This window comes from Rhipicephalus microplus, chromosome 3, assembly GCF_043290135.1.
Source record: "Rhipicephalus microplus isolate Deutch F79 chromosome 3, USDA_Rmic, whole genome shotgun sequence".
In the NCBI taxonomy this organism is placed as follows: Eukaryota; Metazoa; Arthropoda; class Arachnida; order Ixodida; family Ixodidae; genus Rhipicephalus; species Rhipicephalus microplus.
Window position 1 is genome coordinate 95807110 of NC_134702.1, and position 18266 is coordinate 95825375.

The window sequence follows — 18266 nt, forward strand, 5'->3', positions numbered from 1 at the left end:
ATGTCCTAACTTGGAACCCTCCAGATGACCGCAAACACCTGGTATGCTCACATCACATCCACCACGTCACACGCTCTCTTCTTCTCCTCCCTGACTTATGCGGTGGATATGCGCGGGCTTATACGGTGCTCACCTCACGTACACCATCGGAATGGGCTCGAGTGTGGTTCCACTACCTGCGGCACTCGCCAGGTGACAATCACGTCGCCCTTCAGCCTGCTCTCCCTCATATAAGAAAGCACGCATGCTGACCTCAAAGAGTTGCTCATTCGGGGGTGCCATGACATAGTGAACTGCAAAAGAGGCAGTGGGCTCCCTGTACCACCAAACATTGTCGTGTGACCAGATATTGCTGATCTCTAACTTCATTATGATGTCATTCGACGACGTCATCTCATGAAAACGTGATGTGAGACAATGTTGCAACTGTAGCAAGTGCTTCACCGAAATTTCCTGTGTGAGAAACTATAGCCAGCTTCAAAGACATTCGTTTGTGGACGAAGCACCTTTATTCTAAACTGTGAGTTGACATCGCCGTAATGAAGTGCCAGGTGTAAGCCATCTTATATGCCCGTCCAGTGTACTTGTATCATTGCCAGTTGTAGGTTTGCGCTTCCAGCAATGTCAAATTATTTGATTAGGGTTTGACGCAGACCATGTTGCGGCATATCTGGGAAAGAAAAGATCCAGACAACGTCACACACTTTTGCGCTTTGATACGACAAAAGCATATGTGAGTAAGTTTTGAGCATTTTCTGTATCAGATTGAAGTGAAAGTGAAGCATTGGAATAAATATGGCTGATCTTTTTACACGCTTTTACAAGCTAAGCTGTGTCTCACACATTCTATGACGTTCTATACTATGTCTGCCGGCTTTTCGTCAATATTTACGCATTTAACTGCACATGGATAAGGCAAATGCAGGAACAATTTTCTAGAAAAATTTTTGTGAGGGTAGTGCTGTCTTAGTCTACGCCTCTGAATATATGTAGCTATTTGCAGCGTAAATTTAGTTTGCAGGGGTAACTACGCAAATGAATGAATCAATTAGAGAAGTCGGCTTCATATCAGGCGCTTACGGTACATGACATGGGAATGCAACTAAGAATAATTTTGTCTTGCTACGGCTCGAAAACAGTGTGGGAGAAACTTCTTGGGTGACAACTGCTCTAACCTTCGCCCACCGTGGTTGCGCACGAGCCGAAGTGCCGGCTACGGCGGCCGCATTTCGATAGAGGAAAATTCTCAACGCCCGTGTACCTAGATTTAGATCTCCTGTGGATGATGTCCTGGTTTGGGGACGCAAAACTTCAACAGTTGTTAGTAACAGCTCCAACTTGACTCGCATTATGTTCGCACTCAGCTTCTTGGGTGAGGATTGCTGGGTCTTACCTTCAGCTGCTCGGAAACGAATATCATAGAAGATACGTACAGTATGATGGTTCTTCACCTATATTTGGCTCCTTTAGCGGTTGCCCGACAGACATTTTGGAAGGAAGGATCTGTTTCTAGACGCGTCTGTTGCTTGAGACAAAAATAATATACGTGTATGTATTACATATCCTTGCGCGTCTTGTTCTCCCTTACACGCGCACTGTTCCTCCCTTCCTTAAGCCCTCTTGTTTCTCCTTCTTTATGACTGCTGCATGAGAAAGCTCGACTACGCAATGCATATTGTAAACAAGATCAATCGGGCCATGGGATTCTTCTCTAAATTTTGGAATAAATTTTTGCCGAAACACGAGCTTACATTTTACCATGCACGCTTTCGATTGTACAGTATTTAATGGATTTTTTTTGAGTGTAACATTATTCTTCAAATAAACCCTGTGAGCGAAAAATCCATCAAAAACATCTGGATCCATAGCATGACTCTTCTTTAGGTCCGTGCCAGTCAGTTTGCACATATGCAAGAACAAAATAGAAATTTTAACCATTTATTTGCTTTCAAAAAGATAGCTGTCAGTGTATTTGAATCGAATTTAAAATATTATTACAGGTCTTGACACTTCTTCTCGTTATTAGGAAAGTGTTTGCTGTGTTTTATTTCGACAGGAAGCTTGTTCCACTAGCTGTGACCACCATATAAAGTTGCCAGCTTCATCACGGCAACTTCTTAGTCACTTGTAGAAAGTGTATCCTTCTTTCCTTCTACTCCTACTCCCTCCCTGTTTTTGGCTGAACATCAAAAAGAAAATTTAAAATTATACTTGGCTTCCAGAATAAGGCAATTAGGCTGATCGTTAGGGTTCTTTACAGTGTTAAGACTGCTAACTTATTACAGCAGGATAATATTTGTCTTGCCCCGCCGTGGTAGCGAAGTGGCCATGGTACTGGGATGCTGACCCGCAGGTCGCGGGATCAAATCCTGGCTGTGGCGGCTGCATTTTCGATGGAGGCAAAAATGCTGCAGGCCCATGTGCTCAGAATTGGGTGCACGTTAACGTACCTCAGAGGGTCGAAATTCTCAGGGGGTCGAAAAGCTTTCTGCCGCCCACGTTGGCGCTTGTTACCGCCGTCATTCATCGTGTATGTATACCAAACTATATTTATGAAAACGCAAGAAAAAATAATCCAAAATAATACTCCGCCAAGCGTAGTCAAACTTGTGGCCTCTCCCTCCATATCACGCGGCGTTAGCTACTGAGCCATGAAGGTGCCCTTTATTTTTGCCGTTTGATTGTTGAAGCAGGTGCTCCTTCATGGACAATAAAGAGCCATGAAGGAGCAGCTCCTTCGACGTTCAAACGGCAAGGTATTTATATCTACCATTCCCGCTAGCAGTACCAATTTTGGGGTACTTCATAGACCATTTATTCTTTTCTGCTATACTCTCCTATGGCGTTAGATTTGCCACCGTCAAATGCAACATTTCACGTTTGTTTTCTATTTTACTATTTTTCGGTACACATTTCGGGAGAAAAATCAGGCTTTGTTAGTATTACCAGCGAGATGGCGCAATGAGCGCACTTCGTGCCCACTTCGTGGCAATGCGCCGACGCGCGCTCATCTACAACGCGTACTTTGCCCCAGGAAGGGGAGGGGGGTAAATGCTTACACGCGCACGCCTATGCGTTGGGGGAGGAGAATCGTGCATTTTCGACTATCACCGGAATGATTGCGTTGTAGTTGCCAGGCCCACTGCGGTCACTTCGCTCGCTGCACAGGCTGCGTTGTAAAAAGAGCGCGCTTTTCGTGCGCTGCGAAGTAACATCTGGAAACCTTGTTAGTTTTCACTCATCTGCACCTGTGATTACGTTTCTTGAGTCGTTTTTTTAAACAGCATGTTAGCTGTCAAGCTGTAAACGTTGTTAGTTCACTGTCATCCTGCGTGATTTTCGTGTGGCATTTGTGCGTGAGCAGCGCGCTGCACCTTTCGATCTCAGCAGCCGTTCGCAGCGTTCCTTTCCAAGTTGCTGCTATCACATTCAAGGACCTCACGCTCGTCTCACGCTCGACCATGTGCGTCCTTTCTGCTTGTAGAGCACGCTGCAAGTTTCAAGTTATCGGTCGTTGTTCGCGTGCTTAGGCATACATTCCTTCGCCATTGTGGCGAAACAGTGCACAATAAACGCTTAGCTGCCGCTGTAAAGACACACTTCTCCTTCGTGGTATACCACCCCACCACGGTGGTCTAGTGGCTAAAGTACTCTGCTGCTGATCCGCAGGTCGCGGGATCGAATCCCGGCGGCGGCGGCTGCATTTTGCGATGGAGGCGGAAATGTTGTAGGTCCATGTACTCACATTTGACGGCACGGTAAAGAACCCCAGGTGGTCGAAATGTCCGGAGCCCTCCACTACGGCGTCTCTCATAACCACGCATATTATTTTTTTGGGACGTTGAACCCCACATATGAATCTATTCGTGTTATACCAATTCCTATGTTAGAGGGATCAGCCACGGCTTTAGTCAAACAATTAAGGAATGGCTTCATTAAGCAGTTTATTCTGTTATGAATTGACTACGGCTAAAAGTTTTACGATCCATCTGGTATGAATGAAATCGCAACGATTCGTCGCATGCTCGATGCGCTTTCTCCCTTTTTTTTCTGAGCGAACGCTCTGTAAGCCACACAGGGAAAGGAGGTGTCATGACAAGGGCGTAAGAAGCTTTTCCTTATGTTAGCGCACGGCATAATCTTGAGCACTTTTCTTATTTTCTTCCAACAGGCGGCTCACTTGCAAAACACATTCACACTTCAGGAGTGAGAACGCCAGAGAGGAACAAAACGCTCGCACACGCGCGTCGAAACCTTCTTAATATTTAAGCTCTTATAAGCCGCTGCTGCCACCTTCACGACCCGTAAAGTTCAATCTGGTTTACCTGTTTTCTGAGCCTTTTTAGTTGCATGCCGAATCGAAATCATGCCTTCAAAACAAGGAATAACTTTTTTCGAGCCGTTGTTTCAAGAGATGCACTAACAGAAACCTTCAGAATCGGAGAAACCAGCAGTGGTGGTAGCAAATCCGCGCAGCAGTGCAATAGTGAGTCATGATATGGGATCGCGACTCGCCGCTGTAGCACCTTCCACTAATTCTAGTCTTATTGGCAATCCTAATAAAATCAGAAAAATCAGACTATTGCGGGATCGCGTCATCGTAACGCTGAGGATTTCGTAGTGCAGCATGAGTAGTTTATGATTCCGCCGATGAGAATCACTGCCGGCTTCTGGGCAGCTATTTGAATTGGCGGTCGGATGTTTACATTACGTAGTTTTATGTTAAAGTGCATTCAAATTACGGCATTCCACTATTCCATGATAGATAAAACGGTCCGTGACAGATTTTTTCGCATTGACTTCACTGCATAGGTTTCTTGCCTCCCATGGAGGTGCCGAAGCGAGCCGATTTCCGGTCGGTTTATCGGCTTTCGGCCCCATTCAGGTGAATTGTGAAGGCGCCTTCTGTGTAATCACGAGCGCACTTGGGTAGAGGGTAGGGCGTGACCATCGAGTCACACTGCGGCACACTAAGGCCAGCCTGCGCATGCCTGAGTTTAGCACGCACGTCATTTTTACAGACAGCACACCCCTGGATGAAAACGTCCGACAACGTGACAGTAACATTCATGCTCTGGCTGTGTAGTGGGACTTCAAAACTTTTGAGTTAAAAGTGAATCACAAACATATTGAAGGAAATCATTTTAGGGGCTAGGCTTGTACACCATCCGGCGCTTACGATGGCGATTTTGCTGACGACGATGGAGAACAATCGCCTTAGCACATGAGAGATACCCGATTACGATGACACGGAGTACACAAGAGGACAGTGTAGTGCAAAGGCGCGTATGAGCACGTTCCCGACCAAGGAACATTCTCTTCTGGCAATAGGTAAATACGAACATATACGGCGCGGAAAGCGGCGACAAAATGACAAAAGTGCCAAGTGGACTCGAAGACGAGAGCGCGAGAACCAGCTACTACACTGTAACGCCAGGTGGCTTTTGCGGTATATGACACATCGGTACGCTCTGTGATGCATTTCGTATTACTCCGGACAACCAACAACAACCAGGGGAACGTGCATATACCTCGTATTTGCTAGCTTCCGGCTGGATTTGATAAAAAAACCATCGGCTGTACATTTCAAGGACCACACAGCAGTAATAATGAAGGCAAAATGAAATTCACTACACGACACGCCATTTGTGACCAATGAACGTGGTGTAACTGTATAGTGCTTTTTCACTCATTTACATGCGTCAGAGGCAATGTCACGGGTGATTTCCTTCCGGTGAATGATTCCACTATGTCGCCCACACATCATCGTTCACTTCCTGAAGATGCGGTGATTTTTTGAAGACATATGACACTCCAACTACAAAGCGAGATATTAGATTCCGAGTGGGGTTATTACGAACTTCTGCACCGATATATTTTTTAACGTTAAACGCACGTTATAGTCTCTAAAGGCTTTTTCAAAAACTGTTCAGAATCGGTTTCCCTACCTTGTCAAATGCCTCAGGCGCATTTCACACGTTCTTGGTGTCTACATTAAAAAAATTACAAAATTTACAAAGGCTAGTTCTCGCTTGCTTTCAACCAGAACAGGTCATTTTTTAAGGAGGTATTATTGAAGAGACAACTATTACTGAGCTATCTAAAAACAACATGACGTCTCGAACAGGTGAGATTGCACCAAGCACCAGAAGTCATTTTATGTACATTTTGGGGAAGTTTACAGCACAGACGTTAAAGCCGATATGCTGTTTCGCGTGATTCTCTGTAGTATAATAATAGTTCTCACCTTTGGATGCTGAGCCTCAGAGCAGGGTGTGCCATCTAATGCAAATGATGTGCGGTTCTGCAGCTGCCCAGGCTTTTTCTTTTCTTCCACCAAACAGCGGAACACGCACTTCTTGATGTCCGAATGAAGCTGCAAAAAGGGAAAGTTAGACTTTTTCTCCATTCTTTCAAGTCAGGGGCCCAGTGAAGCTGACGGGCATACGATCGAATCTTCTCTCTTCAGACTTCTCCCCAGGTGCGCTGCTCGTTGGGCGTGCTCAGAATGGGCGGCCAGCTATATTTTCCACGCATGACCTCACCACCGCAGTGCCAATGATATCTGGAGTTCTACGTCCCACAAGTAGAGTATGATTATGAGAGATGCCATAGAGAAGGGCTTTGAGAACTTTGACCGTCTGGTATTTAACATCCAATGACATGCACAGTACATGAGCCTTCACCATTTTGCCTCCATAAAAATACGACCACCGCTGCAGCAGGGATTGAACCCACTACCTTCGGCACAGAAGTCGAGACCCATATTCATTGCTTCAACGCAGCAGTCGCCCACACTAAACTGATAGTGTAAAAGGGGGACCACTTCAGTGAAGCTATCTGCACCCCACGTGATGTTGCAGACCCTTCGACTTCGGTCCAACTTTGTCTGATCTCTGATTCCAATAAACGATGTCATCCTTCAAGGTATTGTATTGACGTGTCAGCATCTGACATCACTATAACATTATAAAGACTCCCAAATTTTGGGGATACATGAAGCCTCGATGACACATGACGCCTTTATTATGGGACACCCCTGATCGCTCCGAGGTAGTCACGCAGCTTATTTTGTCCGGGTCCGTAGACAGACAGGTAAACGTGCCACAAGATTAACCAGGCAAAGAAATAACATCTTCGCTGTAAAAGATCAATCAAACTTCTCACATGTAGCGTAGCCATGAGGTCTGGCGCTTTCTTCGGTAGTTATTTTCGCAGCGTGTCCCGCTTTTAACACACAGACGCAAATCTATTACAACGACAAGAGTACGTCGTCATGCGTCTTTTTTCCGGTGTAGGGTAACCAGCCAGAAGGTATTGGTTAATCTTTCGGCCTACTCCCTTTTTGCTTCCTTTCGTCCTTGCTTCTGTTTACTTTTCATGCCTTTTTTCTTTCCTTCTGTTTTATGTCATATTTCTTTCTCTTAATTTCTCTATATTTCCTCTTTGATCTATCTCTCTTACTCTTTCCACCTTTTTTTCGCTTCTTATTTTTTTATCTCTCCATTACTTTTTCCTCATGTGATTCTTTGTTTTCCCGTTTTATTTGTCTTTGTTGTTGTCCTTCAGCATTTTTTATACACACTGCTTTACTCTCTCCTCCTAGTTTTTCTTCTCCCCCCACGCCATTCACCATCACCCTCACCTCTTTTTTACGGCCGCTTTGCATTACAAAAAATGCTCGCCGCGTTGGTCTAGTGGCTAAGGTACTCGGCTGCTCACCCGCTGGTCGCGTTATCGGATCCCTGCTGCGGTGGCTGAATTTTCAATAAAGCTGAAAATGCTGTAGGCCTAGGGGCTAAGATTTGGGTGCACGTTAAAAAACCACATGTGTTCGAAAATTTTGGAGCTCACCCCTACGACATTTCTTATAATCATACGGTGGTTTTCATACCTAAAAGCCCACGTGTAAATCAATCAATGATTTGCGTAACAATGCTATAAAAGACTATGATATGTGTGATGATGTTTATTTAAGCAGAAAAGTCGCAACGAAGTTGCAACAAAAATTGGCTATATGGAAAGTCTGGCAAAGGCAGCACAGGCTCTCGCGCAAGCAGAGCACGGGGCTTTTCGTTATCTTCCGAAGGCGCACACGCATTGGTGCGTATGCTCCACTACAATACTCCCGGGGTGAATGGTAGCCATCCTGGCAACTCAGGGAGTAGGCACGGTCGACGTGTACGGTCTCATGTCCTTCACGGCGCAAATCTAGTGATTGGATTAGTGGCTCGATGATGTAATCCACCGGGGAGGTGGCGTCAATGACACGGTAAGGACCATGTTACCGGGCCATAAGTTTAGAAGACAGGCCAGGAACGTGCGGGGGCACCCAAAGCCACACAAGGGAAACAGCACAAAACGTAGGAGCTATGTGGTGAACGTCGCCATGTCGAGTCTTTTGTAGACCTTGAGCCTCACTTGTCAGAGACCGAGCCAACTGATGGAAGTCTTCAGCGTATCTGGCGACTTCCGAAAGCAGAGCACTCCGACGCATCAGGGCGGTAAGGGAGTATAGTTTCGAGTGGGTGGGAAGGTTTGCGGCCGTACAACTGAAAGACGGGAAAAAACCGGTAGTCGCTTGCGTCGCGGTGTTATAAGCGAAGGTAACAAAAGGTAATACAGCGTCCCAGTTAGTGTGGTCGGAGGAGGTGTACATCTTCAGCATGTCACCAATTGTGCGGTTGAAGCGCTCAGTGAGACCATTTCTCTGTGGATGGTATGCGGTAGGTTTCCGGTGGATGATGTTGCATTCAGCGAAGATACCTTGAATGACCTCCGACAGGAACACACGACCCCTATCACTGAGTAATTCCTGCGGAGCACCATGGCGTAGAATGAAGCTGCGGAGAATGAAGAGTGCAACTCCGTGGGTGGTCGCTGCCGGTATAGAGCTGCAGTCTCAGTGTAGCGTGTCAGATGATCGACGCCGACAATAATCCACCTGTTTCCAGAGCCACTATAAGGGAGGGGGCAATAGAGGTCAATACCCACGCGGTCGAATGGGCGAGCCGGGCACAAGAGTGGCTGTAACTTGCCAGTAAGGTGCCGTGCAGGTGTCTTGTTCTGTTGGCAAGTGGTGCAAGACTGAACGTATTTCTGCACATGGCGATACATTCCTCGCCAGTAATATCGTTGGCGCAGCCTTTCGTAGGTTTTCATGACACCTGCGTGAGCATTTTGGGGCTCTGCATAGAAATTCATGCAGATGTCAAAGCGCATATGAGTTGGGACAACAAGGAGCCGCTTCCGACCACCAGACATGTAGTTGCGGCGGTACATAATGTTGTCTCGTAAGGAAAAGGGGGCTGCTTGCCGGCGTAGCGCTCTTGTGAAAGGGACAGCAGACGGATCGGTAAGGTAGTCGACTAACAAGGCAAGGCATGGGTCTTTACGCTGCTCCAAAAGCATGTCAGTGGTGTCGAGTGGTGACAAGGTGGTAAAATGGGGTGACAGAGAAGCCACATGCGGTGTTAATGGCAATCGCGAGAGTGCATCAGCATCCGCATTCTTGCATCCGGAACAATATACGACACAGATGTCGTATTCCGGCAATCGAAGTGCCCAACGCCCAAGGCGTCCGGATGGGCCTTTCAAGGTGGACAGCCAACATAGAGCGTGGTGGTCTGTGATCACGTCGAAAGAACGGCCATAAATGTATGGGCGGAACTTCGTCAGCGCCCAGATTATGGCCAAACACTGCTTCTCTGTCACGGAGTAATTCAATTCAGCCTTCTTGAGAGCGCGACTCGCATAAGCGACTACGTATTTGGTTTGGTGCCTTTTCGTTGTGCCAAAACTGCACCAAGACCAACGCCACTTGCATCGCTGTGAATTTCTGCGGCAGTAGTGGGGTCGTAGTGGCGAAGAATAGGTGGTGTGGTCAGCAGGCTGCGCAGCTGCAGAAATGCGTCGTCGCATGCAGGTGACCATGCAGATATACCTTTGCTGCTGGAAAGCAGACTTGTCAGAGGTGCGATGATGGACGTGAAGTTGCGCACGAAGCGACGAAAGTAAGAGCAGAGACCAATGAAACTTCTTAGGGCTTTCAGTGATGTGGGCATTGGGAAGTCCGCGACAGCTCGAAGCTTATCGGGATCCGGAACACCGTCTCTTGTGATGACGTGTCCCAAGATGGTTAATTTCCGTGCAGCGAAGTGGCACTTCTTAGTGTCAAGTTGTAGGCCTGCAGGAGTAAGACACGTCAGAATCTCGTGGAGACGACCAAGATGTGTCGGGAAATCAGCTGAAAAGACTACGATGTCATCTAGGTAACACAAGCAAGTTTTCCACTTGTGGGCGCGCAATATGGCATCGATCATGCGCTGAAATGTCGCAGGCGCGTTGCAGAGCCCAAATGGCATGACTTGTAACTCATATAGGCCATCCGGCGTTACAATGGCTGTTTTAGGGTGAACACATCCAGCCATTGACCCCTGCCAATACCCAGAACGCAGATCCAATGATGTAATGATGTAAAGTACTCGGCGCCTTATAAACAGACAAGAGCATCGTCTATTCATGGTAGCGGGTAGACATCTTTCTTCGTAATTTTGTTTAAGCGGCGATAGTTCACGTAAAATCAAACGGTACCATCTTTTTTTTTACCACAACCACAGGTGATGACCAAGCGCTTTGGGAAGGCTGTAGGACTCAATGTTTAAGTATGTCGTCTACTTGCTCCATAATGACGTGGTGCTCTTCAGCGGAAACGTGGTACGGACGCTGTCGCAGAGGCGAATGTGAGCCGGTGTCAATAGTATGATTTACAGTCGTGGTGCGGCCCAAAGCAGGTTCTTGAAAGTCGAAAGAAGAGCAACAAGTTGGTGACGATGCGAGGGGGGAATGTGTGCGTCCATAACATTGTCAAAGGCTAACGAACTTGATGGCAGAGACGCATCAGTGATTGCGGCAATGTTAAATGGGGTTTCGTCGGGAAGAATATTATCATCGATATGGTCGACAGGTTGTACAGATCCCAAGGTTTTACTGCGGAGTAAGCCAACGGGGTAGTTGCAGTGGTTGGTAACCAGCATTACGGTTAAACTAGACGCAATTGTAAGAATGGCAAATGGGAGAATGATGCCCTTGCATTTAGTAAAAACCGGAGATGACGTTAACACCGCCGTGGGGTCAGGTTGCGCTACACATGAAAGCCCAATAGGGACTGAAGCTTCCGGAGGAAAGATGTCGTCGTCGGCGATGAGTTTGCAGACCAGAGGAGAACGGTTGGGCGATGGAAATTCACATATTGGCACACGGTACACTTTTCCACCGGAAAAATCGATGGTAGCTTCTTGACGTGATAAGAAATACCAACCCAGGATGAGGTCATGAGCAAGATGGTAGAACAAAAATTTTTACAATGTAGAAAACGTCTTGGATGACGACGCACGCCGTACACACAGCCGAGGGATGAATGCGTTGCGCGCTAGCCATGAACAGCAATGTGCCACAAAGAAATGTGGTGACTTTTTCAGTTTCTGACAAAATTTTGCGTTCATCACAGAAACGGCGGCCCCAGTATCAATTAACGCTAGTTTGGCGACTCCCTCAACATCGACATCAACAACATTTTGCGGCGAAAATGGAGGCCTGTATAATTGCGCAGAAGTTGCAGCTCTTGCCCCCGGAACCGTACTGATTAGTTTCCCTCCTCATGAGGTGGTCGACGACGCATAGGCGATGGCGATCGGCGATGAGGGGATGGGAAACGAACTGTTGATGGGCGACGATCCGAGTCGGAGTGCCTGTGTTCATATGCAGACGTGGTGGCCTGCTGCGACGCGTAGGTAGGAGTTCCAAAGAAGGCGTACGCAGCTGTGGGACGGCGGTGGTAGAAGCGTGCAACGTGGCCAGCGATGCCACACGCGAAGCAGATTGGACAGTTGTCCTGGGTGCGCCACTCATTAGATGGACGGAAAAAGCGAGGTGGGGGCCTGTATACCGGAGTTGAGGCCGGAGGAGGTGGAGCCGATAAGGAGACTAGATGCTGTGAGGGCCGTGCGACCACAGCTGCGTAGCTGAGAGGTGAAGGTGGCGCAGGTAGTGCGTAGCCAACAGTTGAGAGATCAGGTCCTACTGAAGTGCATGGGTAAGGGGCCGGCACTGTAGGGAGGACATCGCAATTTTTAGTGCGTATTGCCTGCTGAAGTGTCGAAGGCAGGCTTGCGGTGGGCGCGTTGCTATGCGACAGCAGAGAAGCTGTCGGGCGACTTCCTCTCTGGTGAAGTTTTTGATCTGGTTGGACAGACTTTCTTGGCGAACGTTGGCATTTGCGAGTGCGACGGCCGAGATCGAATCTTGTGGTTGGACACTCTGCCGGGCAATGGAACGCTGACGGCGTAATTCATTGAAGCTTTGGCACAGGCTTACGAGGATTGCCACCAAGGTCGGGCTTTTCGCTAGCAACATCTGGAATGCGCCATCCTTGATGCCCTTGAGAATTTGCAGCATTTTCCCTTTTTCAGGTATAGATGGGCTAACATGCCTGCAGAGGTCGAGCACATCCTCAATGTAACTAGTAAACGTCTCGCCAGGCTGCTGGGCTTAGTGGCATAGACGCTGGTCAGCGCGGAGCTTGTGAAACTCTGGTCGGCCGAACGCTTCAGTCAAGAGCGTCCTAAAGGAGAACCAGTTGGCGATGACAGTTTTGCTGTTGGTATACCAAAGCTTAGCTACGTCTGCCAAGTAAAAGATAACGTAGGCGAGCTTAGAGTCGTCGTCCCTCTCGTTGCTGGCACTTACGCGTTCGTACAAGGAGAGCCAGTCTTCGACGTCTTGCTCACCACTGCCGCTGAAGATTGGTGAGTCCCGTTGGCGGGTAGCGCCGGGGCAGGTAGGCGGGGCAGCCAATGGTGCGTGCTGGGCTGGGATGGACTGGTTGGCGACTGCATCAGTCATGTTTCACGGTGGTCTATCGGCCAACTTGCGAGAGCAGATCTCCAGGTCTGCTTGGGGATCTCAGCAGCCTGCACCAAATGTGATGATGCTTATTCGAGCAGAAAAGTCACAACGAGGTTGCAACAAAAAATGGCCGTACGCCAACTCTGGCAAAGGCCGCACAGGCTCTCGCGTAAGCAGAGCACAGGGATTTTTATTATTTTCCGAAGGCGCATACGCGTTGGTGCGTATGCTCCACTACATAAGTTTTTGTCGACTTGCCCGGATAGCCAATTAATTGGGACATTCGCCTTATGATCGGTGGCACGCTGGATCGAACGTCGCTGACTCGTGACGAACTCCTTTTCGCAAAAGTTGTTTTTTGTATGTTCTCTTCTTCCAGTCTCCTTGTTTGTTTCCCTCTTTCTTTTCGTGTACTCCTCTTCGCTCCCTAATTTCTCCTTCGCTTTCTGCTATTGCCTTGCCGCACGCCAGCAAAATCGGCGCACTAGTTCTCAGACGACGAACAGGACAAAGAGAAAAGCTGCAGTTTCAAGTGCATGATAATTTTGGAACGGAATATTTTACGCCGAGATAAAACCGATGGTTAAAACAGTTTGTCTTGTTCGTTTCTTTTCTGGAATAAATTGCACGTACCCACTTTGGGAGACTGGCCAAGAATGCGATGTCGAGATTGTTATTTTAGGCATGATATGTGAGTAAAATTCAAAAAGATGGAAGTAAAATGGCAATTATACTCAATAGAATAAATTTAAACTACAAGTATTAGGCTTTTGAGCTTGTATTTCAGACAGCCGTATTAACCTGGTTTGAAAAACTTTGACAACTTAGAAAAAGAGCTTCGCTGTTTTTTTCTTTTTCTTTTAATCTCATGGCCAATTCCCGCTTCGCTCTTAAACAGACATCGGCAGCGTTGGCCTGATAGATACAAGAAATAAAGATCGAGATTCCAGAAGGAATTCTACCCATGTGGTCTGCGTAGCCGCAATCTATTCTACCACAGAACCCCGTTAGACCCTGAAGCAGTTTTTGGAAGAAAGTGTAGGGGCAATGATGGCGCGGCGTCAATCGTAGTAGCACTAAATAATACACAAGTGTACCCCTAAGATACAGGCGGTTCTAACGGTTTTGATTTTGGCTCCGCTTTTTTAGCTGTTTAATAAACATTACATTTGAATTCCTATGACTGAACAAGCTATATTGAAGCTTTTCTTCATTCCAAAGCAATACGTTAAACGCTAAGGTTGATATTCTCATCTTTACACTTTAAACTACACTTAGTTATAATAATAATGAGTTGTGTTCTCTAATATGAGTACTGACGCAAAATCTGACGATAAGTTGCCCTACACCAGTGTGTTTAGTTGGCGTTCCTGGTAAGCCCACATTGTACTCAGAAGTACAATACTTAAAAAAACACTACTAGCCACCTCTTAACACATTGCTCAAAGCCACGTAGGACAGCATACAGAATTACCCACCCACTGCTTCATGCGTGAGATCGATGGATGGAGCAACTTTTATTTGTAGTCCTGAGAAACGCGACTAGCGCCCAGTGGGCTTCTCACACGTTGGGACGGGCAGGCTAAGCCAGACCTCTCCGCATCGTGGACTGTCTGGATGACCCATAGCTTATGCACGCTTGTGTGGTACTTCACCTTTCAATGCGGAAATTTTTTGCGAATGCTTGCGGGCGTGTGCCACAGAAAAAGCGCACGTGCCGCTACTAATGTCGGGTCAGTGCAAATGAATAGAAAAGTAATTTTTTCAGGGCTTGCAAGTGTGTCGATTTGTCTCTTTTTCTTGAGTTTTTCTTTTCTTACAAGATACTCCAACACTTTGTGTCAGCAAAAGGAACTGCCACACATGCAGATTGACCTCTAGACGCGGAATGTGGTGAGGGGACAAAATTTGTTGGGCCGCAGTGCTATAAATACAGTGAACTAGTATATACCGTGAACTCGAGGTGGTTAAAGGTGGGAAGTTGACCCGAAGGGCATGCCGTAAGAAAGTGTGCGTGTGCTACCTCTCGTTTAGTTCTTGGAATGCCCACTGGTTGGCGTTGCTTTTATCTGGGGAATATATGGTGAAAAGATGCGAGATGGTGGTATTTGGGCCCCGCCACGGTGGTCTAGTGGCTAAGGTACTCGGCTGCTGACCCGCAGGTCGCGGGATCAAATCCCGGCTGTGGCGGCTGCATTTCCGATGGAGGCGGAAATGTTGTAGGCCCGTGTACTCAGATTTGGGTGCACGTTAAAGAACCCCAGGTGGTCCGAATTTCCGGAGCCCTGCACTACGGCGTCTCTCATAATCATATGGTGGTTTTGGGACGTTAAACCCCACAAATCAATCAAATCATCATGGTGGTATTTGAAGTGTTGAATAGATGGACGAACGGACACACAAGGAGATGCATGGATGGACGCATGAACGTACGCAGGGGCGGATGCATGGACGAACGCAGGGACGGACGCACGCACGGATGGGCGGATGGATGCATGGACGGTCAAACAGATGGACGCATGGACGGGCGGAAGCAAGAACGAATGGACGGATGAATTCTTCGCCCCACTCTCCATCATTCACTCCGTGGATATGCTGCCAACTTTTTTTTAAACTACAACAATCCTAACACGCGCTGGTTACAATATCGTCCATCCAATCGTCCGATGTGCGTAAACCGTACAAAATATCTTGTTGCGTGAAAGGTACCGTACCTTTATGTAAGTAGAGTTTGAGTACTCGGGCTCCCTGTAGTACTCCTTACAGTACGTTGGTCCATTCATTACGTCCCCTGGGAGATTCGCTGCCTTGTTTGGGAGTAAACTGACGTGGCATGCATTCTTTTCAAATAGGCATCTTGAGTGTGGCCACCTGCAAAACAGTGAGGAGGAGGAAAAGGACAAGAACAAGAGAGGAAGCAGGGAGGTTAACCAGGCACATGCGCAGTTTGCTACCCTACGCTGGGGAAATTAAAATGGACAGTCCGTATATATCCTGCTATAGAAGGCAATGGGAAATATCGCAAATGGCAAAAGTTAACGCTGAATTTTTTCGTATTTTCATTCGCAATAAAACTTAACTTCGTCACGACAATACTTGTGTGGACCAAACTACACCTCAGGCTCACAATGCAACAAATACTAACGAGTACAGTACTTATCGCAATGACACAAATAGTTGTCACGGTTTTGTTATATGAATGAAATTTTACGTAAAACATGTGGCATAATTCAAGAAAACCGGTTGTCTTTCCCGACAAGCTTTCTGTTTCAACGTTCACTAGTCCAACACGCCAGATAGAAAACAAATGCGCGTATGTGCTTCAGTTTACCAGTGGCGAAGCTATTAAGCTCATAGCATTGACGGCGTTTGTCGCGCTACACAAAATCGAAATCGATATGGGAGAACTGCACGACAAACAATGAAAACATCTTTGAATGTTTACATCAGGGACCTTAGTCCGTGCATCTGTTTGTCGGTTAACGTTATGGATCTAGGACCTATCATCGCCCACTCATCATCATTCAATTTGAAAGATTCACAGATTTTTAGATGCGAAGCATTTCATGAGCGAGCTCGATCCGGCGGCGCCAGTGCTTCACTGTGCGTCCCCTCTCTCTCTTCTCTCCGACATCCACCCCTCTCTCTCCTCGCAACGCGGACGCAGGAAGCGTCTTCTAACGTGCGCTCGCCCGCCGGTCCTCTCTATCCGCTGGGCGTCCCTCTAAGCGACGTTTTGATCGTGAATCAATAAGTATAATACTGCACAACTATGTAATCAACATTCGCACTTACTGCTATCTTTCCAATATTAGTGTAGAAGCTGTAACTTGTGGTCTGATGGTAAACCTAAAGTAATGACCTTTAGCTGATGTGCCATCTTCTGTGCTATAAAGCTAGCTTTGATTGATATGTGGGGTTTAACGTCCCAAAACCACTATATGATCATGAGAGACGCCGTAGTCGAGGGCTCCGGAAATTTAGACCACCTGGGGTTCTTTAACGTGCACCCAAATCTGAGCACACGGGCCTACAACATTTCCGCCTTCATCGGAAATGCAGGCTATAAAGCTAGCTGAAATCTGATTTAAAAAAACAACGTGCTCCTATGTCGAGAATCTACTACTTAAGATGAATTTCATTGTGTTTGTCAAAATAAACAGACTGGCATAGTGAATTATTATGAAAGTGAATTGTTAACAAATGTATTCTTTAGGATAAAGAACGTGACGCTTAAGCTTCCCTGTATTTAATACGTGTATATTTGCGCAAAGGAAATATAGCAGGTTCACTCATGATTCCTTTCGCTAACAATATGCTGGGCTTGAGGACACAAAGGCAGGAGAACAGACGACATAGGCAGGGTCTCAACAGACAAATTTCAGGTAAAGCTCTTCAAAATCGAGCTTTTTGTCGTACGCGTTCGCCACGCTCCACAAAATTTAAACTGAACGCGAACATCTGCACAACGAAAATTCCCAAGCATTTCCCCGAGGGTGAACATGGTTAAGTGCGAATGCACGGGGTGATGCTATGAGTGGTATTTATTAATTCGCACTTTTATATTTATTATTCCCACTATGGTGCCTTTATGGTGTAATGGTTCCTGGGAATCGCAATTTGATCACACGGGGGAGTTTACGTTAACTCACTGGCGAATGCCAACAGATTTTAACTTTGCTCCCCTTCATAGCATCACCCCGTGCATTCGCACTTTACCATGTTCACCCTCGGGGAAATGCTTGGGAGTTTTATTACTGATGATGATGATTAAAGTGTAATAAATGAATTCAAGTGTTGTTTGTCATGAAGCATTTGTACACAGATACATTATATACGAAGTATTATTTATTTACACTTCACGACGCGTCCGGACGAGCCAAGTCCAGGGCTCGCACCCTCTCCCGCGCGGCACGTTCACTGGCTGGAACGGCTTCGGGAACGTCCACTCGCCGTTGACGATTGCGAGCGGCGTCTTGACGCCGGCCTTCATCGCCCTTCTCCTCCTGATGCTTGCGTTGTCGTTCCGCTTCTTGGACCGCGTTCGCGGCTCGATGCTGACGCCTCATCTCGGCCTCCCGAGCGCGCAGTTCACGATCCGCTGCACGCTTCGCCCGCTTGTCCTCGGCCTCGCGAGCGCGCAGTTCGGCATCCGCTGCACGGTTCGCCCGCTTGCACTCGGCCTCGCGAGCACGCAGTTCGGCATCCGCTGCACGCTTCGCCCGATTACGTTCGGTCTCACGTGCCCTTCGCAGCGCCGGCTTGTCTTCCAACGTCGGCGAAACCACCGCGGTACCGTCACCTCCAACGACGGGTGCAGTGCTGGCATTCGGTTGTACTGCATTCGTTGTTGATGGTAG

The 18266-nt window shown here is 47.4% G+C and overlaps 1 protein-coding gene across 1 annotated transcript in view; it reads right to left on the reverse strand.

The window, feature by feature from the left end:
- Positions 1-539: 539 nt before the first annotated feature.
- The window catches only part of LOC119159988 (venom metalloproteinase BumaMPs1-like), a 47990-nt gene continuing 30263 nt past the window's right edge, over positions 540-18266 (reverse strand). The window contains exons 12-14 of the mRNA XM_075888392.1: positions 15621-15777; positions 6248-6376; positions 540-670 (exon numbers count right to left, since the gene is read on the reverse strand). Of these exons, the coding sequence (XP_075744507.1) occupies positions 638-670; positions 6248-6376; positions 15621-15777 (319 nt within the window). The 3' untranslated portion in view covers positions 540-637. The remainder of the gene's footprint in view (positions 671-6247; positions 6377-15620; positions 15778-18266) is intronic.